Genomic DNA, 25,982 nt, shown 5'->3' on the forward strand with positions numbered 1-25,982 from the left:
ATCATCGGAGGAATTCCTTGGTGACAGTGGCTCGCCTCCATCAGAGAGCATCGATCCAGAGACTGCATTCCTCAGATCTGCAGAATTTCAAGCTCGGCAGTGTTAATCTTCACCAGCTTTTCCGGGAAGCATTTCTTCGGTGCTGGACGAGATGGTACTGAGTCAGTGATCGAGAGATCCTTCACTATTCAGATTCCTTGTGTGACGGCAAGGGAAGACTCATTAGAAGAGTAGATTAGATTAGAGATGGTTTAGAATTTAATTCTGCAATTTATTATTTATGCATTTTTGTTTCTTCAGATTTTGTGTTCGGATTCCTTTTCCTAGCTATTTCTTTCCTACTTCTTGTTTTCTGCAATTCTGTTTTCTTGCTTATAGTTCTGATTTCTTGAATTCCTACATTCTCAACCCCATGTTCAGCTACTAATTTAGTCTTTCAATCTATCTCCTATTCTGATTTCCTTATTTCGATTCAAACTAATTAATGTTTAGTTACTAACAAGTGTTAGCTAGTGTTTTGATTTGAATTTCTAGCTACTAACTAGGTTTTCCTTTAATAGTGTTGGATTGACTTTTAATTTTAGTGACTGTAAAGTAGTTTAGGTGTTGAATTGATCACGAGAAGGGCTTCATGATTTACCTTTGTATCATTTTTGTTGATGGTGAGAATGATTTGAAGATGTGTGATTGAGTCAAATGTTGAAGTTGTTGTAATTGTGAACATGCTAGTATAATGAATGCTTGACTTGAGATTTAAAATGCTACTGTTAATATGAGAGTTGAATGCTTAGTTACTGTGATTTGAATAGAAGGTTTATTAATTGACTCATTTAGTAGATGAAACTTAAGAATCCGAATTTAATTGTGGACAACTTGATGAGGTGGAATGAAATCAAGTTTAGATGAGAAGGAACCTTCTTTGATTTTATTTTTGATGGTAAAAGAATTCGGTTTGCAATGTGAATCAAATGGAGAAGTTTAATTGATCTTGTTGATGTAGTAATTTGATTGAAACCAATTCTAAAGTTGAACACACTTACTAGTTATCCTTGGAGAAAAATACGACTTGGGACTCGTTACTACAACACATTGTTTTAATTTTAATGAGTGTCAATTTTAATTAATTTGGAGCGCCTCGTGACATGCTAAAAGGCCGACACCAAATTTTGGCGCCGTTGCCGGGGAAATTAACTAGCAATGTGTGTTTAATTTTAGATTGATCATTGAGTGATTTTATTTGTTAGCATCTTGATTGATTTGATTGCTTATTTCTTTTTGTATTTTCATGTTGGTTTATTCTTGAATTTTTAAGTGCTTTTACTGTCCATACTTTCATGTGTTTGAAACTTTATGCTCTTGAGTCTTCTAATCTTGATTTTTGAGTGTTGTAGTGAAGAACAGGAGATTTCTTTAGCATGGATCCATATTTTCAGAATTTTGGAGGTGGAATGGAGAATTATCAGTGTTTTCAACCTGAGTATCAGTTTTACCCAAATTTGGATCAACAAAATAGGTATGAGTCATTTTCAAATAGTTTTAATGCTAATTGGGTGGATAATTCATGTTTCAGGTATGAAAGTGCACAAGGACCATTTTTTTGAACCATATCCAGCTTTCCAAAGTTCATATGGGTTCCAGGAAGTTTCAACAAATTTTATGCCAAATTTTTTTCAACAAAACGAATCTCAGATGGATGAGTCAACATGGAAACTCAAGGAGATTATGCAACAAATGAGTGAACATCAAGAACAACAATTTGCAAGGATACAGAACATACAGAGTCAGATAGATCAAATTGAATCAACCATCAATCAGCTGCAAGCACAGAATTCCAGTGGAGAGATGGAAAGTAGCGATTCTGTCAGGCCTGACCCTACTTCCATTGATTCACATGATTTTTCTAATACTTTTTGTGATGATGATGTAATTATGCAAATTTCTGATCCTATTGATTTTGTTGTTGAAAATGTTGATAGTGATTCAGGTTCTGAACATTTCTTTGAAGATGATTTAAGTGTAGGGGAATGCTTACTGGAAGCGTTACCTCAAGAATCACCAAGAATTGAAGATGTAAGTGTAGGGACTTGTGCTATGGAGCCGAGCACCCAAGAATCACTACATGAGGATGAACATTCACCAGAAACAGAGCTTGAGCCATTTATTGATGAAAAGGAGGTAACAATCACCACTCAAGGTACCTTTCAAGAAGAAAAGGTGAGTATTATTTGTGATTCATCAGAAAATTTAATAGAGGTACCATTTGTTGATTTTATTAGTTGTGATTCATTTCTTGACATATTTCCTATCCATACTAATATTCTCCTATCTTCTTTTTATCCCACATGCGTGTGGGAGACGTTTTCTTTGATTGATGTTGTAGGAGAACATAAGCTTCCGGAGTGGATGCTTACACTGAACCGCCTCAGACCTCCAGAAAGAATTTGCAATGGAAAAATGAAGAATAAAAAGAAGTTGATTGCAATCAAAGATACTCCACTTCTGGGATGGATTCTTCTTCTCAATCTTCTTCGACCACCGGAATGAAGGGGAGTTGGTTCCAATTTCACTTTCTTTTGCATTTTAATTCATGCTTTGTTCATAAATTCTTGCTTCATACGTTTCTTTATTTTCATACTTAGCAATTGCATTTTATTTCCACACTTTGTTTTCATACTTTGCATTTTGTTTACATAGCATGTCATTTTTGAATAAAAGTCTCCATGAATTGTTTAGTGATACTTTTAAGATGGTAAAAGTCTCTTAAATTTGATCATCAATTTTAGGTCATTGTGACATGATTGAATGCTTTTCTCACATGATATTGGTTAATTTGGTGGAGGATTCCAATTTGATTGATTGAGCTTGTTGCATTAAAATACCTAGTGAGGGCCACTTTAAGGCTAAACACTATTTTATTTTTGTGTGGCATGCGCTTACAATAATTGAACTCTAGAACTTGCTTTACTTCTTTTCAAGGTCACAATAGCGTAAGTATACATGGAAATAAAGGATTGTTCTCAATTTTTGTTTCCTCATAAATTCCAATTCATTCTTCCTACAATTTTCTTTACACATTTTCATTTCATCTAGCATTCAAACCCTTGATTATCTTTGCTTGCCATTATTTCATTGGGAGTGTTGGTTGAATTCTTGATGAGTTGGATTGAATAGATGAACAAAGATTCAAGTGTGGGGGAGATATTTAGTCTTTGATTGAGGTTGGTTGTTTTGTCGTGTGTCAATAATTGATGCATTTAATGTGAGAGCAGAATTTTTGTTAGTGGGTCATTTCTGTGCTATTTGGGGGAATAAGTTGTAACAGTTTAGAATTGCTGAGGAATTCTGTGAAGTATGCATCAATAGAGATCTTAAGAATCTAGATGAAAGGAATTGAGATTTTTGGTAACTAAACAATGTGAAGTTGACACAAGGTGATTGATTTAGATGTGCCACTGCAGAAACAAGCTCAATTCAGAACACTCATGATGTTCAGAAATGGAAGCTAAAGAAGTTGCAGAAAGTAGATAGGGAACAAATACAGTTAGTGTGGAGATAGTGGTGTATCAAAAGTTCATAGCAGTATCAAGAATAAAAGTGTTAAGGAACACATTTGCTGAATCTGTTTAGGAATTCAGAAGCTGTGAAATCTGGAATTGAAACTAAATCAAGTTGCTTACAAACAGATTATGAAGCTGCATTCTCTGAAATCTTGAAGCTTAATTTTGTTAACAGAATTTCACCATTGAAGCTCCACAGATTTGAATACAGAAATGGATAGGAGATCAAGAACCATAATTTGAAAAAGGAAGCTATATCTTTTCAAGGTACTGAAAATGAATAAAAGAGTGGAGCTGCTGAAATAGATTTAGAAAGATTGAAATTGTATCCTGCTATGGCAGTTCTGTTTGTTGATTCTGTGGTGTGCTGAGAAATTAGTTTCAAGGAGCTGTGTGCTTAAGATTTTGCTTTGGTTAATCAGTGATACAAAGTGAAGCAAATCTTGAAGATGTCCAAGACACGAATGACATTTGCTGTTCAAGAAAAATCAGAAATCAAAATATCAAGCTCACTTTTGTATCAAGAAGTATCAAATATTAGAAGTAGCATTTTGAATGGACAGATTTCTAAAATTTTGAGTGCAGGGAATGCAAATCTTGTGTAGTTTGATATGGAAATGACAAGATTTGCATGTTACATTTTGCTAAGTGACGGATTTTGAAACTCTACTGTGACTTTATGTGAAGGTCAGTATTGTATCATAGTTAAAGTGTTGTTTTGGTCATTAACTTTTTAAATCCATGAAGAAGAGACCAAAACATCTGAATATTATGAAGTGATAGTCAATCAGATTGACTTTGTTTGCTAGTGAGGAAGCTGATCATGGACAAGAACTAATTTAATTGGTCTCTCCATTCGTATGCAAAGAGTTGCTAAGTTTGAATCCTTGACTCCTGAATTGATATTGCTGTTTTATATGGTATGTTGTTGGGCAGTAATTTCAGAATTCCAGGTTTCTGAAAGTTGAAAAAGAAGAGTGAGTTAATTGGAAACAGAATTCAGATTTGGTTGGAATTCCTTAAATCTGATTGTCTTATCAGAATTTCAGAAAATGATACAATGTAACTTGTGTATGTGAACTGTCAACAAAGAACTTCCTGAGTTTGGTAACTTTAGAAATGAACTTAAGATGGGTTTTGACAGTGTTTCATTTTATACATGTGGTATTACATGGGTAAAAGCATTGCCTACAATTCAATTGATGGAATTGCAGCTGAGATTACTGCAACAATATTTTTCTGGAAAGACAAGCTTGACATCACAATGGGTGATTCCTCTACCATAACTCTGTGAAACAAATGCTTTTGAGTGTTCAGTTTCTAAATCTTAGAGAGTAAATGTCAGGAATTGTTAGAAAAAGGGGTGAGGTTGATACCATGTAGCAATTAGGAGAGAAAATTGGCACACATTAGTCATTAAAGAAGTATCAAATGAGCTCCTGCTGGATTTTAATTTGAATTAAGTATGGGCAGGAGATGCAGAATTAAAACCCACAGAAAACAGAAAACAAAGATAGAGCAGCAGAGAGGAAAATCTGTAGATTGATTGAAGTAAGACAGTGACTTGGAAGACTTCAAGTTTTGGACACATATTGTATTCTATTTTCCGAGACGGACAATACTTTAAGTGTGGGGGAGGGAGCTCTTCTCCATTAGTTGATTTGGGATTATTTGAGCTTTCAAAGTTATGGAATGAAGGGGAAAAACAGTAAAAACAGTGAAGAAAGGAAAAAATGGCACATTCAAGAGAGTATCAAGTGGAAGATAGAGTATCAAGATTCTTTGTTTGCCATCAAATTGAAGGAGAGGTTAGCTTGATATGTTGAATTGGTAATGACAAATGGTATTCATCTCTTTTTACATCAAATTGGTCAACTCATCAAGTATATTCCTCCAATACTCTTATCTCCTTAATTTTTCATGAAAATTCTTTTCTTTTGCCATTTTATCTACTTCCATTGTTCTTTTTGCTTCCATTTCAATTCTTGATGATTAAATCCTTTTGATTCATGTATGCTATGTTTATAGTGGTGGAGAATTAGAAAATAAGCAAGCTTATGGTAGTGAAATGTTGTGAGTTGCATTGAGTGAGCTCTACTAATACATGTTTTGAGTGTGAGGGCTAGAATAGGTGAATACCTTGTGAGATTGTAACTTGCTTAATTCTTCAATTGGTTTGAAACTACCATATATGCTGATTATTGTTTGAATTGTATTCATGATTGTTTGTGATCTTTTAAGATGATCTTAGTTAAATTCTTTTTACTATCTTCTAGGTATTGCTAGGGAAATTTGTGTGGAGATGATTTTTAGTTTTCTTGACTTGTACGGGACGTCCAAGATTAAGTGTGGGGGATTTGATAACCATGATTTTGGCTATATTATCTTGATTCGTAATGCGTGTTTTTAATGGTATTTTTATATCTTAAATTCATATTCATTCTTTATTTCATAATTTCATTTTATCTTGGACTTAATTGCAAATTGGTTTAATTTCATGGTATATGGTGCTAATATTTGTGTATTATTTTGTAGGCATCAAAAGGGTCATGGACCCGATCAGATCAGTCCACACTTGGTCTCAAATCTAGGGCTAAACGAAGTGATCAAGCCTTGGAGTGTTCTGGACCGTCCGTTGAAGATCAAGCAGATCTGGGTCATCCGTTGAAGATCCGGCTCATCCGACCTAAGGGAGAGCAGATCTGGACCGTAGATGAAGATCAGTACACTTGGATCCAGATTTGAGACATTTTCCACCGTTGATCAAGCTCAGATGATTCTCGGCCGTTGGATCTGAACTGAGGAGATTTAAAAGGGGCTTCGTGTGAGAAGCTACAGTGAGCTCGGCGTCGCGATTTTTCCAGCATAGTGTCATCTTCTTCGCGCGACGCCGCAGCCTCCCCATCCTTCTCCAGATCTACTTTTCAGTGATTCTCGTTGGCGTTGGAGCTTCTATCCATTGGCTTCCAAGTCTCGATCTTCTGCACGCGCCGGCGATTTCCTCTCCGGAGCTCAGATCTGTGCGATTATTTCCTCTGTTTCAGCCATCATCGGAGGAATTCCTTGGTGACAATGGCTCGCCTCCATCAGAGAGCATCGATCCAGAGACTGCATTCCTCAGATCTGCAGAATTTCAAGCTCGGCAGTGTTAATCTTCACCAGCTTTTCCGGGAAGCATTTCTTCGGTGCTGGACGAGATGGTACTGAGTCAGTGATAGAGAGATCCTTCACTATTCAGATTCCTTGTGTGACGGCAAGGGAAGACTCATTAGAAAAGTAGATTAGATTAGAGATGGTTTAGAATTTAATTCTGCAATTTATTATTTCTGCATTTTTGTTTCTTCAGATTTTGTGTTCGGATTCCTTTTCCTAGCTATTTCTTTCCTACTTCTTGTTTTCTGCAATTCTATTTTCTTGCTTATAGTTCTGATTTCTTGAATTCCTACATTCTCAACCCCATGTTCAGCTACTAATTTAGTCTTTCAATCTATCTCCTATTCTGATTTCCTTATTTCGATTCAAACTAATTAATGTTTAGTTACTAACAAGTGTTAGCTAGTGTTTTGATTTGAATTTCTAGCTACTAACTAGGTTTTCCTTTAATAGTGTTGGATTGACTTTTAATTTTAGTGACTGTAAAGTAGTTTAGGTGTTGAATTGATCACGAGAAGGGCTTCATGATTTACCTTTGTATCATTTTTGTTGATGGTGAGAATGATTTGAAGATGTGTGATTGAGTCAAATGTTGAAGTTGTTGTAATTGTGAACATGCTAGTATAATGAATGCTTGACTTGAGATTTAAAATGCTACTGTTAATATGAGAGTTGAATGCTTAGTTACTGTGATTTGAATAGAAGGTTTATTAATTGACTCATTTAGTAGATGAAACTTAAGAATCCGAATTTAATTGTGGACAACTTGATGAGGTGGAATGAAATCAAGTTTAGATGAGAAGGAACCTTCTTTGATTTTATTTTTGATGGTAAAATAATTCGGTTTGCAATGTGAATCAAATGGAGAAGTTTAATTGATCTTGTTGATGTAGTAATTTGATTGAAACCAATTCTAAAGTTGAACACACTTACTAGTTATCCTTGGAGAAAAATATGACTTGGGACTCGTTACTACAACACATTGTTTTAATTTTAATGAGTGTCAATTTTAATTAATTTGGAGCGCCTCGTGACATGCTAAAAGGCCGACACCAGCCAACCAGAAGAAGCCCAGACAGTCTCAGAGCAATTGGAGCTCGAGGATACATAATATCATCTACCAAAGCACACAACAAGTTAAAAATACACATCACAAAACCGAAGTATAAGACCAGGCCATCCTATAGAAGGAAAATGACAATCTTTTCCTGATGCAAAATTTTACAACAAAATTGATTTTTTTTTATAAAAAAAGAGAGAGAAAGAATCAGTAAAGATAAAGTAAAATCAACGAATCCTTCATCAAATACCTTGTCATAACCAACTCAAATATACATTTCTCAAACCAATGTAAACATTCCGTCAAATTAAAAGAAAACATAGAAGGTGAATCATACACCCTAAACCGGCTCTGGAGACAACAGCAGGGTGACCATTTATCCCTATAGACATTTTTTGACGATATTGTAAATAAAGAACTCAACTTTAGTAAAATCCAACCAAAACACACATAAAAATATAATCTTGCCTTTGTATATAAGAACAAAAATAAAATAATGACCGGAAAAGGCACTTGTTATTTAAGGATTCACTTCTTCAACTTGGCAAAGGAAACTCCGCAATGGACATCCAAAAGATTTAGATTCGAAGAAACCCATTGACACTAAGACCATCTCCAACCACAAACTCTATTTTGGTGCACTTTCAACATCAATTTGGTGTCATTTGAGCACCAAAATTTTTTCCAACTCCAACCATGAGACACCATTTCCTACACTAAAAGGAATATTCTTTAGAATATTCTATTTTTCCATCTTATAATTTATTATTCAACATACATATTAATTTGTTAAATATTTTTATTACGATAATAATTACTATTAATTTTTATGATATTATGTTTTTAGTTACAAGAAAATTAAAATTAGTATTTTTATAATTTTGTTAGAAATAATTTAATAAGCATACTAAAATTTTAATATATTGATAATCTTAGCAACATAACAAATATTAAAATTTATAATATATATTTAATTGAAATTTATATATTAAATTTATAATATATAAAATTTATATAATAAATTCAATTAAATTAAATCATATTAATTTATAATATTTAAAAATATTTTAAATATAACTTGCCTATTATGATATATTATATTAAAAAAATCTCTACTTGCACCAAAATGGTGCAAGTGAACAGTGCAGCACCATGCTTGCATGGTGCTGCACTGTTCACTTGCACCATTTTGGTGCAATTTTTGGGGTCACCATTGGAGAGGATATGGTGCCCTTTTTACACCAAAATGGTGTAAAAGGGCACCGGTTGGAGATGCTCTAAACAACCAAATCTATCCGGGATGATAAAAACCCTAGGGGATGTCGGGATGGAATGAAAGGGAGATAAACCTGCAGAAGACCGGCTGTCGACCCCGTCACCGTCAATCTGAGGGGTGTCCTAATTTAGCGCAACAGAATAATATTTTACAAAAAAAAATATTATTTATAGCAACCGAATAATTTTTTAGTCCAATTACAAATTTACAATTTTAATCTATTGTTCGAAGGGTTTACCATAAATTTACATAGTCTAATGTCAATATTGATTGTTAGGGCATCTCCAATGGTTAAACTTTTCAATAAGCTTTTTTGTAGTTTCCAATATGCCACGTCAATAGAATATCACAAGTATAAAAAGCTTTTAAAATATCTCCAATGGTTAAACCTTTCAATGAACTTTTTTATAATTTTTAATATGCCACATCATGTCACATCACAAGCATAAACATCTACTATATCTTCACAATGAAAAAACTTCCATACAATTTTTTGTATGTGTCCTATATTATAATCATATATTGTTATTTATTAATTTTTTATTTAATATATCTATATATTTTTCATTTAATATTTTAATTAATTTATGATTTTGATTTTATTTATTTATAATTTTTAATTAATAAATTTATGATTTTAGTTTAATTATAATCATTTCTATATTTTTAACTTATCTCAAATATAATTATTTTTAAAAGAAAAAAAATCATTTTAATAATTATTAACTATTTATGAAATAAAATATTATAATTAAATATTACACCAAATAATTTATTTTTAATTATTTAGAAATAATCACTTTCAAGAGAAAAAAATAGATTTAAAAACTCAAATATATTTTTAAATTAAAAATCCTAAACTTCACTTACACAATCATAAAATCTCTTTTTAATTAGATTTTTCAATTTTACAAATCTTTCACAAAATTTGCATCGGAGATTCTCGTTATCAGCGTAAGTTACTTAATTTGTGGGTCCTACATTACAAATCATACATCTTTATTTTTATTTTTTCATTTAATATCTCTATATAATTTTTACTTAATATTTTATTTAATCCTCATCTTTAAATTAATTTATTTGTAATTTTTAATTAATAAATTAATAAACTTATGATTTTTAATTTAATTCAATTTGTATTTTTTATTTAATATTTAATTAACTTATGAATTTTAATTTAATTATAGTCATTTGTATTTTTTTTTAACTTACCAAATATATTTATTTTCAAAAGAAAAGTGTATAATTTAACTATTAAATAAAATATTTAATGATTTTAAAAAAATCAAATATGTAATATTAATTTTTCAATGATTAATGACTTCATCTTCAAGAGAAAAAAACAAGTTTGAAATATCAAACCTACTCTTAAAATAAAAACCTCAAAGCTTATATCTCCATTCATTAGAGCTTTTTTGTTGAGCTTTTTCATCTTTACAAACCTGTTAAAAAAGCTGTATTGGAGATACTCTTAGTATTGTGGATATTACATTTCGAAAAAACATCAATATATTTTGTAACTATTTGAATGAAAAAAACGAAGGGTTTATAAAAATTTCATTTCAACATTATTATAAATATCAATTAACTAAGGTGTCATTAGATTAGGGTTTACAAACCCTTTTAACCATAGAAATTGAAGATTCGTATCCAAGGAAATTTAGACATTTATTATTTGAATTATATTCGCAATTTATCTACCTAATAAAAGCTCATAAATTGAGTACCAAGAGTCTCCTTAGATGGGTGTAGTGGCTAGCACATGAAGTATTGCCATAATAAGATCTGAGATTCGAAACTCGGTAAAGTCGAGGTAATACTTTCCTTATGTGCTAGTCACTATTCCAAAAATTAGTAGCTGCCCGTGATTTATCTCTTCTTAGCTCTGGGACGGGTTGACGAGGACGAGTCACTCAAGGTATTTACATGTATAGAAGTTTCCTCTTATGGTGTGTTAACAATCATAAAATATGGGACTAAAGCCAACTTACATATTTTTTATATAAAAAATAATTAGAGAAAATTATTAATAAATTTTAAAATTATTTTTCATGCAAAAACAAAAGAGATTAACCTAATTTAATTTTACTAAATAGTTATTAAAGGAACCGTATTTTATTAACATGATTTAATTTACTAATTTCTACTCCATAATTTTACATTTTTATACAGCTTTATTACAATGAACATTAACCTCCCTTCATAATAGATGGGCCTGGGCCTTAATAGAAATAATAGAGCTAGAAGTATTTCTTTAGTCAATTTTTTTTTTAATGATGTATAACTGGGCCTGGCCTTAATAGAAATGGTCGTCAGTTGGCCCTTTTCTACCTCCTGGATTTATTTGCGAAATATGAGTAATTTCATAAATCAATTTATTCAATACAAAAATTATAAAAATTTATTATCTATAAATCTTTAGAAATTTAAAAAGATTATATATATATAAACACAAAGCTTTTTGATTAAATGCTCTAGAATATTCCACAAAGCATTAGCTATTGATTAATACACGTCAGATGCAGTGCAATTATTACGCTTCGCTAACGTACATTGCATGCTTATCACTGGACCGGGTTCCGGTTAGCCGGCCCGGCGGCTCGAGAGAGCGTAGGGCAAGGCGGTGCCGCCTCGAGGACCCGGGCGGCGGGGGACGCAGACGGCGGAGTCGGCTATGGCGCACGTAGCCTTGCACGAGGCGGCGTGGAGGCCGAGGCGGTCGGAGATCGACCACGCCGCCGACTGCGGCGCGGCTCTTTTGCGGGGCGCCGAGGCGGAGCGGGTCCGCGTGAAGAGCTCCTCGATGGAGGGTCCAGGCGGGCGCTTGGCGCACTCCGCCAGCGCGACGGCGAAGGGGTCCTCGTCGCCGGCGGCGTCGGAGGCGGTGCGCTTCCTGTGGTAGCCGGCGGTGCCGGGAGGCAGGCGGAGGAGGGGGCCGCTGGCAGCGGCGGCGGCAACGGCGGCCTTGGGGATGCCCGGGCGGCGCTCCCAGGAGAAGGGCACGGAGGAGAAGGAAGGGAGGTAGGGGGAAGCCTGGTTCCCGTCGGAGGATCCACCGCTGTCGAGATAGAAGCTCCGCCGGGGGAGCGGCCCCGAATTCGCCGGCGCTCCGCCGCCTTCGAAGGCGGAGAGCGGCGGCCACATCTCGTCTAGAAAACAGAGGAAAACAGAGGACGCAATAAGACATCAGAGCATCGCCTTCCGGTGCGCCTCCAGAGCATTCAAACTTATCGTGATCCGTAGCCCGCAGTCGTCGGATTGGGCGATCCGGCACGAATCGCGAGGCAAGCCGCTCGAGTCGGTGTGACGCGGGAGGAGCATCGGTGACGTGTAATTAATGGGATTGAAGTCGTGCGAAGAATTTGAGGGCGTGGTAAATGAATGCTTAATTAATAACAATCAATAGAGTGCGCCCAACTCACCGTGCTTAATAAATGTTTAATTTTCTCCCAAGTAAACAAGATAAAAAGCGTTTACTTAATAAATCTATCATTATTAGTACGGAAAATTATATATAAATCTAGTCAACCCGTTGATCTGTTTATTCTAAGCCAACTCCTTAAGACAATGTGTTTGCTAATGACCAGCTTTCTCTATTAGAGACCCAACTAATTAGGAAAGAAAGTGACAAAGTTTCAATTTTGCATGGGTAGACATGTGTTAGATAGGGTGGAACTTAATTAAAGATTAAACATGGTAATTTAATATTAATTAAGGGTAAATGTTAGATTCAATAAATCTTTACAAAGTTGAATGGAGATCCATGGTGTAACTACAAGAAGTTCATGTTATCTCTTAAGTCTTCACGGTTTGATTGATATTCTAAAATTTTCAAATGACAAACTTAGAATATTAGATTGTTGGACCGTTCAGTATATGTATTTCTGAATTTAGCCTGACAATTTATTGAAGTTTTCATAGAATTAGATCCATCATCCAATTCATAAGTCTGGAAAATTGAATACTAGGTACAAATTTAATATATATATATATTTATTTATTAGAGATCTTCATCAACTTAAAGAGGTTCTTAATTCCTTGAAAGAGACTGAAGAAACAATACAAAATGATGGACATTGGTTAGACCTCGGTGAAATTCGAATCATTTGTTAGACACATTAATGCGGTAGCCAATCCCACATTAGATGTGACAATGACTGAGCATTAAATGTATTATCAAATCGTATCACAAATTATTAATATATCACGAGATAGTTGATCGAAAATCCCCATCATAATCAAAGCCCATCGAGTCCATTTCAGTTCGACTCGAACTTTCCATCGAGCTGCTTGAGAGGGACAAACCCACACCCCCTCACCGGCAACCAAACTTTAATTTTTCAATAGTCAAACTATAGTTAGCAATTAAATAAAACCTAGAAATCAACCTTAGTGCAACTCAAAAGTCACACGGGAATTATCTCCAAAGGGTGCGACAAAGATCAATTTACAACACATATCCTCTATAAAATACTCTTTTCGTCTCCTAACTACTTAACAGTCACTATAAATTGATTCTATAATTTATCTTCTTTCACATAATCTGAAAAAATTATGAAGAATACGTTAAGTGAACATAATCCTCTTTTGCTATAAAAGAGTCACACGGGAATTGCCTCCACAGGCGTAACTAAATCCATACTTAGATTATAAATTTGCATTACAGAGGAAAGATTTTGAATTTTTTGGGATTCATTCTCTTAGGAAATAAGTTCACACATTTAGGAGGTTGTTTAATACTGTAATTTACCTTCCTTGCATAAGGACGTTGGGAATTATTTGTATGATCGACCTGGAGGGACAGAAACTTTAAGAGGTGGATATTCTGATATCCACCTGCAGTTAATAGCTGTGTGACCACCTTCTTTTTGCCTATGCAAAGTTGAGTATGACAAACAGAAATTAATGGAAAGATGTTTTTCCAATGGACCATGTCTATGTAAATCCAATCTGCATTGAAGATAGCAACATAATCATGCAAAAAAAGCTACCAAGATGGAATTTATCGACCAACTGGAGCATGCTCTTAGTCATAGATCTTGACTCTCTACTGAGTTTTATGTGAGTATTGATCGAAATAACATGTAGCAATGGGACCGATTAGGAGGACAAATCAAAGAAGAAGAAGAAGTTTATGGGGAGCAATATTCCCTTAGATGTCTCAAAACTGAAACGAAGAGCAATCTTAATAATTTCTTTAGTAAATATTACAATTCAAGAAGAGCAGAATCATGAGCAAAAATCAGAATGGCATTCTAATTTATAATTTTTCTTTTCTGAACCCTAAAGCCTTTGGATCCTATGCTACCATTTGATTAGTGAAAGTGTAAAGCTCATGTGCTTTGTTTTGAATAATAGCATATTTTTTAAATCCAAATTGATTTTTTTTTTCCAGTTTAGAAGTATCAGCCAAAGCTATTTCAGTTTTGATTTACCTCAATTTAAACTCAATTTTAATTAAAAAAATCATTAAATACATATTAGCTGCTAATCTACTCAATAACATAATATTTACTTGGGAACTAATTATAATGTCTAACATTCCTAAATGAAAAATAAAGACAATGACCGAACACATGTTAAAAATTATGGTTCTTATGTGATATAATTATTGATGGGTTTAATTTAATTACCAATTTCACGGGATATAAATCAAACCTGAACCAATCCCAAAAAGATTGACTATGTATCAATTTAATGCATGAAATATCCACCCTTAGAGATCAAAACCACCAATTCTTCAACAAATGTAAAACCCAACAACTCCAACACCAAGAACCACTATCACAAGTTTGTGAAACCCACAGTGTACAATCAAAATTTGCATTAGGTCACCTATAAAATTTGAATAATGAAGTACTTCACCAATCTATAATCCCTTTTGTGAATGGAAGTCTCTCTTAAAATAATCATCGATACATGTAGTAAGAAAAAAGAAATAGAAAACCTCAGTTACAATGATTTAAATGCACCTTAAAAGTTATCATAGGATACGTCCTCCTCTTTTCTTCTGAACAGGATGGTGCCCAAGAGGAGCAGCCATGAATTTATAAGAAATTAAAGCATATTGAGGGGTTAGAATAGTAAAATCTGGATGAACAGCATCTGGGATGATAGACAATTTTAGATTACCAACTATCTATTGTTTGAAGAAGCTGATAGTTTTCAACAAGGAGACGAGTACTGAATGATTCAAAGAAAAACCTTCCAAGAGAACCAATATCCATATAACATGATTGAAAAGATGAGATTAAAATGTAATGTGACTGTGAGGTAGATAGAAGAGAGAAACCAGTAAAACACAAGCTAGTATCAAACATACGGTGTAAACTGCATATTTGCACACCATCATGGTCTAGACTTTCGTGGAATAAAAAATGTAATATACAATGTAATAAAAAATAACTACAAGAATAGGCTTATAGCAACATTCTGTCCCCGCCTCAGAGGTAAAAGAGAAGGATAAGCCCCAACTTAACACTAGAAGTCTAAGACAGAGAATGGAATAGTGCACTTTGGTGAGTATTATATATAATATATATTAGGTAATATATATATAGGTCTATTATGCAAATTTATCAATTAGACTGATTATAGCTAAGATAGATTCTAATTTGTGTCTACTTTTCAATAAAGAAGATATTCTTTTTTTTCTCAAAATTAACATATCATCGGAGCCAATTTTAGGAATAGAAATAGGGTCTAAGTGAAGCAATAAAAAAATATAAGAAAAACGACAAACTGCTATAAGAAACAAAAGAAGTACGATAAGTACACTGACGTTTACCTTTACGTAACACAATAAGAAGATCATTGCTCGAGACTTGATCCGATGACGAAGTAGTAGGTGTAGGACATGAATTAAGAGGTTGATGCCTGGAGTAGACTTAAATAATAAGAGGCTTGACAAGAGCCTATTCTGAGACGGATATAGAGAATGTGATATAATACATCAACAAATCATCATCCTCCCTTAGACGAGTCAGAATTGTTGGTGCGGTTAACACTAACGATCTAACTCAGGTTTTGATGAATGACAAAGTAGGTTAAGTTAGTTTCATTATAATCTAACGTTTTGACCTAGCGTGCAGGAAAAGCCCAGCTAGGTCGATGGGCCGACCGGATAGTTGGCACAAAGTCCAAACAGGTCGACGGGCCGACCGGATGTCTGGCACGAAGCCCAGCTAGGTCGATGGGCCGACCGGATAGCTAGCACGAAGTCCAGACAGGTCGACGGACTGACCGGATGTTTGGCACGAAGTCCAGCTAGATCAACGAGCTGACCTGATAGCTAGCACGAAGTCCAGACGGGTCGAAGGGTTGACCGGACGTCTGACAGGTAAGTTAAGATAAGTCACTGGAGGTGAGTGACTATGAGGACGCGTTTCCCAGAAGAGAACTTAGACGGCGATCCAACTTAAAACCATTTCGGAACTCTAAGTTGAGATCTTGACTAAATTCCGATCTCGGTGAGACGGAATCTAATTAATACTCTGTTTGATTATTATAATTGTGCTAACACTTTGTTTTGTAGGGTAATATAATTTGCATTATCCTTCGGACTAACGTTTTCTTGCAGGGAGTTGAAGCTATTGGAAAATAGGGTCCGGGCGCCCGGAAGGGGTTCGAGCGTCCGGAATGCAAATTCTATCACTTCGTCGCTTCGCCACGTGGAGATCTCTGGTTGGCTGGCTACGTCAGAGTCCAAGCACCCGGAAAGGATTCGGGCGCTCGGAGCCTCCTATATAAGGAGGGTAAGCCATGGAGCAAAATACAACTGACAACAACGTCTTCCAACGACTGCTCTACTACGCTGTGCTCCTGCGATGCTGCTGTTAGTTAGTCTTAGGAAGATCGTACCAGCTCCACTGTACAAAAATTTTGTACAAGTGTCGAATCTTTCCTAATAACCTATTGTGTTCTTTAGAAGTTAAATTAGGAATCGCAAACGGAACTTAACATTATTAATTCCAAATTTAACTTTTCTGTTCTTAATGGTTTAGACTTGGATCGCAAGCGGAACTTAACACTATTGATCCAAATCCACCTATGTTATAAATTCAATTAAATATTAATTTTCAAAATTGGCTTCCAGGACTGCATGGCGAGGCACATGGCCTTCTTGGGTATGAGAACATCCACCACCGCCTAGACAAAGCCTTTTAAGGAAAGCTAATATTTAATTTCCTTATATAACTCTAGGTTTAACTAAAAGGAACAATCGAATCACAAATTCGAAAAACAAAAAAAAACACAAACTTGAATAACGAATTCGAAAAACTAGAATCTAATGTCTCTTGTGTTTGGAATTCTTATAAAGAAAAATAACTAGCATGATGCGGAAAACAATTACTAGTTATATCTTTTCTTTGTATGCTAATAACCTCGAGATCTTCTGTCATATTCCTCGTCTCGCCTTGGACGTCGTGTGGGCAACGATCCTCCAAGATGAACACCACCCAAAGCCTTCTTCCTCCTCTAAAATCCGGCCACCACCACCACCACCAAGGAAAAGAGAGCAAGGGGAAAGGAGAGGGAGAGAGGGTCGGCCACAAGAGGATCACCAACAAGAGAATAAGAATAGATGTGATTGAGGTCTCCTCTCCCCTTCTTTTATATTACTTGCCCAAGGCAAATAAGGAAAGACTTTTTACAAAAATTAAAATCTTCCTCTTGTTTTTTCTTTTCCCCTTTTATTTTTCCTTTTCCTTTCTCTTGATTGATTCAATCATCCAATCAATGATTGATTGGTTTATTTGATTGGCCGGCACCTTGCTTAGGCACCAAGCAAGGGTGGCCGGCCCTAATAGGAAGGAAAAATAAATTTGTAAAAATTTTATAAGCAAAAAAGGAATGCTCTTATAAAAATTTTACAAGCTCTCTTTTAATTTCCTAATGTGGATGTTAAAAAAGGAAAGTTTTAAAAATTAAAACCATGTTTTAAAATTTAAAACTTCTCTTCTAAAATTTCCTTTTTTAAACATGGTTACAAAATTAAAAAGATTTTAAATTTAAAACTTTTCTTCCTTTTTTCTAAAACCATGAGGATGATTAAAAAAGGAAAGTTTTAAAACTTTTAAACTTTCTTTTAAACCATATGACCTAATTCAAATAAGGAAAGTTTTATATTTTAAAATCTCTCTTTTAAAACTTGTAGATTTCTACAAAGAGAAAATTTTAAAAATTCAAAACACCCCTCCTATTTTGAATTATTGTGGCCGACCCCTTCTTGCTTGGGCACCAAGCAAGAGGCCGACCCTATTGAGGAGGAAGTGGCCGGCCACATGGCGTCACCAAGCCATGGGCCGACCCTCTCTTGGACACCAAGATGAGCTTTTTCATGAGTGGATTTAAGGCATTAATGAGGCTACGATAGGAATCTAGAGGAAAAATTGGTTTTGGCCTTCCGACGAGTTTGAGTATCCCGTGTTCGCCCCAAACACACAACTCAAGTTCATCAATAATAACTCATTCCACTATAGAGTTATTATTGCACTACCGCACCAATCTCAAATTACATTATGGGTTCCTTCTTACTATGAGTGTGTTAGTCTCCCTGTGTTTAAGATATCGAATGCCCATTAATTTAATTGAGTTACTGACAACTCACTTTAATTAATGTCTTAGTACAAAAGTAGTATCACTCAACCTTATTGTCATGTCGGACTAAATCCACTTGCAGGGTTTGACATGACAATCCTTATGAGCTCCTCTTGGGGGCATTCTCAACCTAGATAATTAGGACACAGATTCCTTCTATAATCAACAACACACACTATAGGTAATATCATTTCCCAACTTATCGGGCCTTTTGAATTATTGAGCTAAATCTCATCCTTTAATAAGTTAAAGAAATAAATACTAAATATATGTGCTTGTTATTATATTAGGATTAAGAGCACACACTTCCATAATAACTAAGGTCTAGTTCTTTTATTAAGTCAGTATAAAAAGAACTTACCTAAAATGGTCCTACTCAATACACTTAGAGTATACTAGTGTAATTTATTAGTCAAGATAAACTAATACCTAATTACACTACCATTATTCTAATGGTTTGTTCCTTTCCATCTTAGTCGTGAGCAACTGTTTATAATTTATAAAGAACTGATAACATGATCTTCTATGTGTGACACCACACACCATGTTATCTACAATATAAATTAATTGAACAACTACACTTAACAAATAAATGTAGACATTTGACCAATGTGATTCTTTTATTTCTAAAATAAATGTTTACAAAAGCTAGGCTTTTAGTATACACTCTAACAGCTGCTTCTCCGACAACTTGTTGCTAAAGTTCTCTTTCCTTAATTGTTGTCGGTATTTCGTTTTCTAGCATTCCTGTACTTTCATTTGTAATAACTTTTTCGAACTGCTAGTGGATTGCCCAACGAAAGCACTCGACGAGTGCGAGCCTTGGAGTAGGAGTCGACCAAGGCTCCGAACTAAGTAAATTGGTTCGTGACTTCGTGTTAGCATTGCTTTTATTCTTTTCCGCTGCATACTCTCTACGAATGTTTTCGATCGATATTCACCCCCCACTATCGACTTTCACGATCGAACAAGAATAGGTGAGGACGGAAAATAAGGTGTATCTTCCATAAAAGTAATATCAATTGAGACAAGATAATTGTTAATAGTGGGACAATAACACCTATAACCTTTCTGAAAATGAGAATCCAAGGAAGATGCACTTTAACGACTTAGGATCTAATTTAGTGATATGCGGGCGAACATCTCAAACAAAGCAAGTGCTACCAAATATTCTAGGGTTAACAGGAAATAACAGTTTGTTGGGAAAAAGGATTTTGTAAGGGATCTCACCGTAAAGAACAAAGGATGACATGTGATTAATGAGAAAACATGTCAAAGCTACATCATCTCAAAAATATTTGGGAACATTCATTTGAAATAAAAGGGCTCTTGCAAATGTCTATATTTACATTTAGCCACAATATTTTGGGACGGAGTATCAACACAAGAGGTTTTATGAAGCATTTCATTCTGACTTATATAAGATTGGAATGAAACGAATGTGTATTCCTTGACATTATCACTTCGCAAAGTACCGATGGATGTATTGAACTGCGTTTTAATCTCAACACAAAAAATACAAAATAAAGAAAATAACTTAGAACGATTTTTCATTATATATAACCAAGTTACATGAGAATAAAAGTAATAAAATACCTAAAACTAAGTTTAGACAAGATAAGACAAGGACCCTAAGTATCAAAATGAACTAATTCAAAAGGAATAGTAGCACGTTTATTTATTCTAGGACTCGAACTAAGATGATGATGTTTTGCAAATTGACATGACTCATAATCTAATGAAGACACCTTACTATATTATGGACAAAGCTATTTGAGTAAAGGAAGAGATGGATGTCTCAACCTACAATGAGCCTCGAAAGAAGAAATGACACTTGAGCAAGCAAAAGAATTTGTGAGCGGTGTATTAAGAATATGGAGGCTTCCAGACTTATGTCCTTTACGAGTAATCTTCTTTGTCAACAGATCCTGAAATAAGCAATGATCAGGAAAAAAAAATGAGATGCAGCAATTGAGATTACGAGTTAGTTGACTGAGAGAGAGCAAATTAAAGGATAAATTAGGTAAATGTAAGACAAAGGATAGAGGAAGAAAAGGAGTAGGATTAATTGTGTCAAACCCACAAACACAAGATAGATATCCATCAACTGAAGTAATAGTAGAAGTGTTAGTTTTGGATTGAAAAATAGAAAATAGGCTGGAATTACCTGTCATATGATCTATGATACTGGAACCAATGACCCGTTTAGAGGATGAGGAAAGAAGACATGCGTTTTATTTACTTGAATCAGCGATAGTAGTGACAAAGGGAGATGAAGGCTCGAGTGATTCCTGATATTTTGAGACCTTGGCAAATTCATCTGTAGAGATAAGAACCGTTTTATCAGAGGCATTAGTGGATGCAATATGGGCCAAGTATTTTTGTTGATTTTTATATTGAAGCTTTCTACACTCAAACTTCGTATGACCTGGCTTACGACAGTAGTTGCACACAATACCACCTAAATTCGACATTCAAGTTCCAAAGTTTTGTGAATTACCTCCTTTGTTTCCAGTGTGACTAGTTGATCTTCCAAGTTCATAATTTGTGTTGCGACTTACCAAAGCACCACTAAGCGGAACAGGTACAGTATTTTCTGTATGGAGAATACGACTAAATACATCTTGTAAAGAGGAGACCTCAGAACCAGAGAGAACTTGTGACTTAGCAGACTCAGAGTTAGGAGATACGTAAGAAGCTCATGATAGTCATCTGTCTCGTTGGTGTTGTTGAACATTCACATCACGACTAAAGGGTAACAACATATTAAGTTCCTCCTATATAAAAAAGGATAGCCCGGTGCACGAAGCTCCCGCTATGCGGGATCCCGAGCAAGGATTCATTGTACGCAACCTTACCCTGGTTTTTGCAAGAGGCTATTTTCAGGATTCGAACCCGTGATCTTTTGGTCACAGTAACAACTTTACCGTTGCGCCAAAGCTCCCCTTCTAAGTTCCTCCTATATCTTATTTCATTTTTTGTATTATCTCTGTTTGCTTTGCTTTGCTAGCCGTATCCACATCTTGGTCTTCTTTTTGTACAAAACAGAGAAGTTGGTCTTCCTTCAGCTTTAGCTCCTTTGGCTCTTATTTCACAAACTTTGGGATAAAATCTTATGGCTGAAAATAAACCCTCTATTGTGACGGATGTTGTGCCTGTGATGTCTACAATCACGGACTATAAGCTAAATGGTTCAGGCTTAGGCATGTTCAACCATGTTCAACCAGTCGGTTAACTGGTTTATCGATTCCAGTTAATTCCGGTTTACCACATTGTATGTAGAACCGGTTAACCGACCAATATTCTTACCAGTTCTACCGATTCCGGTTGAACCAATTCCGGCCAGTTAATCGATTCCAACCGAGAAGCGGTAACATAATAGGGCTTGGGTAAGTGGCTTAGTGGAGTGGGTGGGGTTTTTTTTTTTTGCAAACTAATTAACTAAGGCCCAACTAAAAATTCTCAAAAGAAAACCAGTCAGTTCCCGATTTTACCGATTTATCGATTAAACCGGTAAAAAAAAAAAATTCTAAACCGCGAACCGACCAGTAAAAACCGGTTAACCATTAAACCGAAACAGGTAACCTACCGGTTCCGGTCCGATTTTCAGTTTCTTGATTTTTTTGCATAGCCCTATTCAGACTATTGTGTTATACATGGAAATTACCTGCCCTAAATGAACCTACAATAATCAAGATGACAACAAAGAACAAAAATTAGATTGGTAAAACAGAGAACATCGAAAGCAATTAGCTTATGCATTAATTGACTATCCAATACGCATACTATACTGCATGTTATATAGATATCGCATGAATTAAATACAAATCTTACATTTGAAGGAAAGGCCTCATAACATATTCACGAGAATGATTTGATAAACTTGAGTCAGATCAAAGGGTCCTCAAAGTAACTGTAAGACCGATGCGGCCGGCTAGAAGGGGGGGTTGAATAGCCCTGAAAAATCAAACACAACCCTTTCTCGTACGATTAAACTAACACATAAAAAATAGATTAAACAGAAAATAAAGCATAAAAACGAGGCACCGAATTTGACTTGGTTACAACCGGGGAGGTTGTTAATCCAAGGATGAAGATCGCACTAAGAGCTCCTTCAGGCGGAGAAGCCTCGTTTACAGCAGTGTAAGCACAGAAAAACAGAAGCTAATCTAAACAGTGGAAGCACACAAGTGTTGTTTACAATTTCTGAACTGATGAAGAGCTTCTGGACCAAGGCTATATTTATAGCCTTGGTCGGAGCGCTTGGAAAGGTTCCGGGCGCCCTGGGGGGATAAATTTTATCCCCCAACGTTCAGATCGAGATAATTCTCGATCTGGTCAAAATCAATGGTTCAGGCGCCCGGAGGCCCGGAGGGGTCCGGGCGCCCCGGACCCGAAAGTCAACACAGTTGACTTTTCATCCGGGACCGCTTCTCGGTTCAGCCTCGGTCCGGTTCTTCCGCTCGGATCCGCTCGTTTGGGTGATCTCGGCCAAAAGGGCTCACCGAACTCAACTTCCGGTCTTCTCGAGCGTGCTTCCTCCCGGCTTCTCGCGCCGTGTGTTTCCTTCTCGTCCGCCAACAGTACTCATCCGCAGTCTTCGTCCCTTGGTGGCCGCGTCTCTTGCTCCCCGAGCGATCTTCCGCTCCGTCCCTCGGAACCACCGCGCTTCCTTCTCGTCCGGTGTACTCTTCCGCAACGCCCTCACCGCACGTCGTCCTTCTCGCTAGCTGCGTCTTCCACTCGAGTACCTGTGTTCCTAAGCTCCTGCACACTTAGACACAAGGTTAAATACACAGGACCTAACTTAACTTGTTGATCACACCAAAACAACCTTGGGGTTCCAACAATCTCCCCCTTTTTAGTGTGATCAACCCAAGTTAAGCTAGGGTTAAAATAGACATAAAATTGAATTAAGTAAATTAACTTAAATTACAATTTAAGTGAAAAAAGATAGAAAAAAAATTAAATCTATCTACCTCCCCCTAGACTTATACTTTCCCTTCTCCCCCTTTGATCACAAAAAAAATGGGGTTCCAAGAAAAATAATCTAAGGGTTAAAGACTTAGAAAAAGTATTTCTAAAAAAATCTAAGTTTTTAAGAAATTTAGAAAAATTTTCTAAGTAATTAAAGCTGAGATTTCTAGTTTCAAGAAAAAAGTTCTTAACTTAGGAAAAAAATAATTTTTGAGAATATTTCTAAGTATATAAATAAAATCCAAAAAAAATTCTAAGTAGGTAAATAAAATGTTTTGAATAACCTTTTTCAAGCACTAATTAATTCTTGTATTAATGCTTCATTAGTAAGTTAATTAAACATTTATTTTAATATTTTGGCTTCCAGGTCGTGGCGAGGCACTAGGCCTTCTTGGTTATTGGAGCAACAACCACTTCCTTAGACAAAGCCTCATAAAGAAATTCTTTATTTAATTTTCTCACTTAAAGCGCTAATTTTACTTTTAAAATTAATTTAAGCATGATTTAGGAACCCAATATAGGTTCCAACCTACTGGATTAACTAAAAAGTTTTTAGGGACATATTTTCTAGAGATGTTTTTAATTTGTCCCTGGTGATATCTATAATACCAATTCAAATTATTGAACCTTCTAAAATTGGTTTTAGATGAGCAAGCAGTGTTTTTCAAATTTTCTACTTGAAAAATTAAATTTTGAATTTCTAATTTTAATTTTTCATTTTCTAAATTTGATTTATCTAGCATTTCTAACGGACAAGATGTAGCTAATATTGCTTTTAAGTCTTTATTTTCATTTTCTAATTTAATCTTTTGTTAAAATTTTAATGAATTTAAACATTTTATTAGGAGGAAGAGATCGTACCTCACTTACCTTGTCGATCTCGTTGTCGGTTTCTCCCCCTGGACGTGGCTCCCCCTTCATTGATGCTTTCGATGCTCATTTCGGAAGAGCTTGATTCGCAATCGTCGTCTTGATGACTCGCCATTAACGCGAGCCCGGAGAACTCCTTGACTTGATTCGACGACGTATCGTCACGTCGCTTTTAGGGCCTTGCGATTTTGGATAGGCTTCTTACCCTTGTCCTTCCGTTGTTCTTCAGTTTAGGGCAATTGTCCTCGACGTGCCCTTCTTCATCGCAATGGTAGCGGATGGTTCTTTTCTTTCTTCCCCGCGGATGGTTAGATTTCCTAGATTTACAAATATTTTTAAATCGTCTTACCATCATTACCATTTCCTCGTCGTCGAGAGAAGATTCGACTCAGGTTCGTCAAGCTTTAAGGGCGACATTATTCTTGGGCTCCTTCGGACCTGCACATCTTGACTCACGCACTTCAAAAGTTGAAAAGAATTCGTCTAATGAAATTTTTCTAGATCTTTTGAAATGTAAAAGGCATCTACTAGTGATGCCCATTTTGAGTTTCTAGGAAAGGAATTTAGGGCATACCTTAGCGAATCTCGGTTACTTACCTCTTCTCCGAGATTCGTAAGTCCAGTGATGCGTTCCTGAATCGTCGAGTGTAGATGTGCAATTGTTTCACCTTCTTCAAATCGGAGGTTTGTAAGCTGGTTATGAAGTAAATCCCGTCTTGCAAGTTTGGCTTCGGATGTTCCTTCGTGTAACTCAAGGAATTTCTCCCAAAGCTCCTTTGCCGAGTTGTAGGTACCGACTCGATTGACTTCTTGTGTTAGAAGTACACTTAGCAGATGAAATTCTGCTTTCTTGTTTGCCACGTGGTCAGCCTGCTCCTTCTTTGACCATTGATTTCTTGCTTTGCCCTCTGGTGCTTCATAGCCAAATTCCATTGTTATTAATAAATCATAATCTGTTTCAAGAAATACCTCCATTCGCTTTTTCCAGCTAGCGAAGTCCCCTTCGAATTTTGGTGCGTGGATGTTGGATCCGGCCATCTTGTTGCTTCGTTCGGCGGTTAGTCCTCCTGAAGCGCCTCGGCTCTGATACCACTTGTTGGACCGATGCGGCCGGCAAGAAGGGGGGGTTGAATAGCCCTGAAAAATCAAACACAACCCTTTCTCGCACGATTAAACTAACACATAAAAAATAGATTAAACAGAAAATAAAGCATAAAAACGAGGCACCGAATTTGACTTGGTTACAACCGGGGAGGTTGTTAATCCAAGGATGAAGATCGCACTAAGAGCTCCTTCAGGCGGAGAAGCCTCGTTTACAGCAGTGTAAGCACCTAATAAATGGAAGCACACAAGTGTTGTTTACAATTTCTGAACTGATGGAGCTTCGGACCAAGGCTATATTTATAGCCTTGGTGGCGCCCTGAAGGTTCCAGGCCCTGGGGGATAAATTTTATCCCCAACGTTGATCGAGATAATTCTCGATCTGGTC

The 25,982-nt window shown here is 35.8% G+C and overlaps 1 protein-coding gene across 1 annotated transcript; it reads right to left on the reverse strand.

Moving 5' to 3' along the window:
* Positions 1 to 11,629: 11,629 nt before the first annotated feature.
* On the reverse strand, positions 11,630 to 12,190 carry LOC122054650. Its single transcript, XM_042616096.1, has one exon. The coding sequence runs from the start codon at positions 12,188 to 12,190 to the stop codon at positions 11,630 to 11,632; it is 561 nt and encodes a 186-aa protein (XP_042472030.1).
* Positions 12,191 to 25,982: the final 13,792 nt, after the last annotated feature.

This window comes from Zingiber officinale, chromosome 3B (genome assembly GCF_018446385.1).
Source record: "Zingiber officinale cultivar Zhangliang chromosome 3B, Zo_v1.1, whole genome shotgun sequence".
NCBI lineage: Eukaryota > Viridiplantae > Streptophyta > Magnoliopsida > Zingiberales > Zingiberaceae > Zingiber > Zingiber officinale.

Excerpts from the sequence above, each read along its gene's own strand:
- LOC122054650 (XM_042616096.1), bottom strand. The coding sequence starts at position 12,190 with ATGTGGCCGCCGCTCTCCGCCTTCGAAGGCGGCGGAGCGCCGGCGAAT.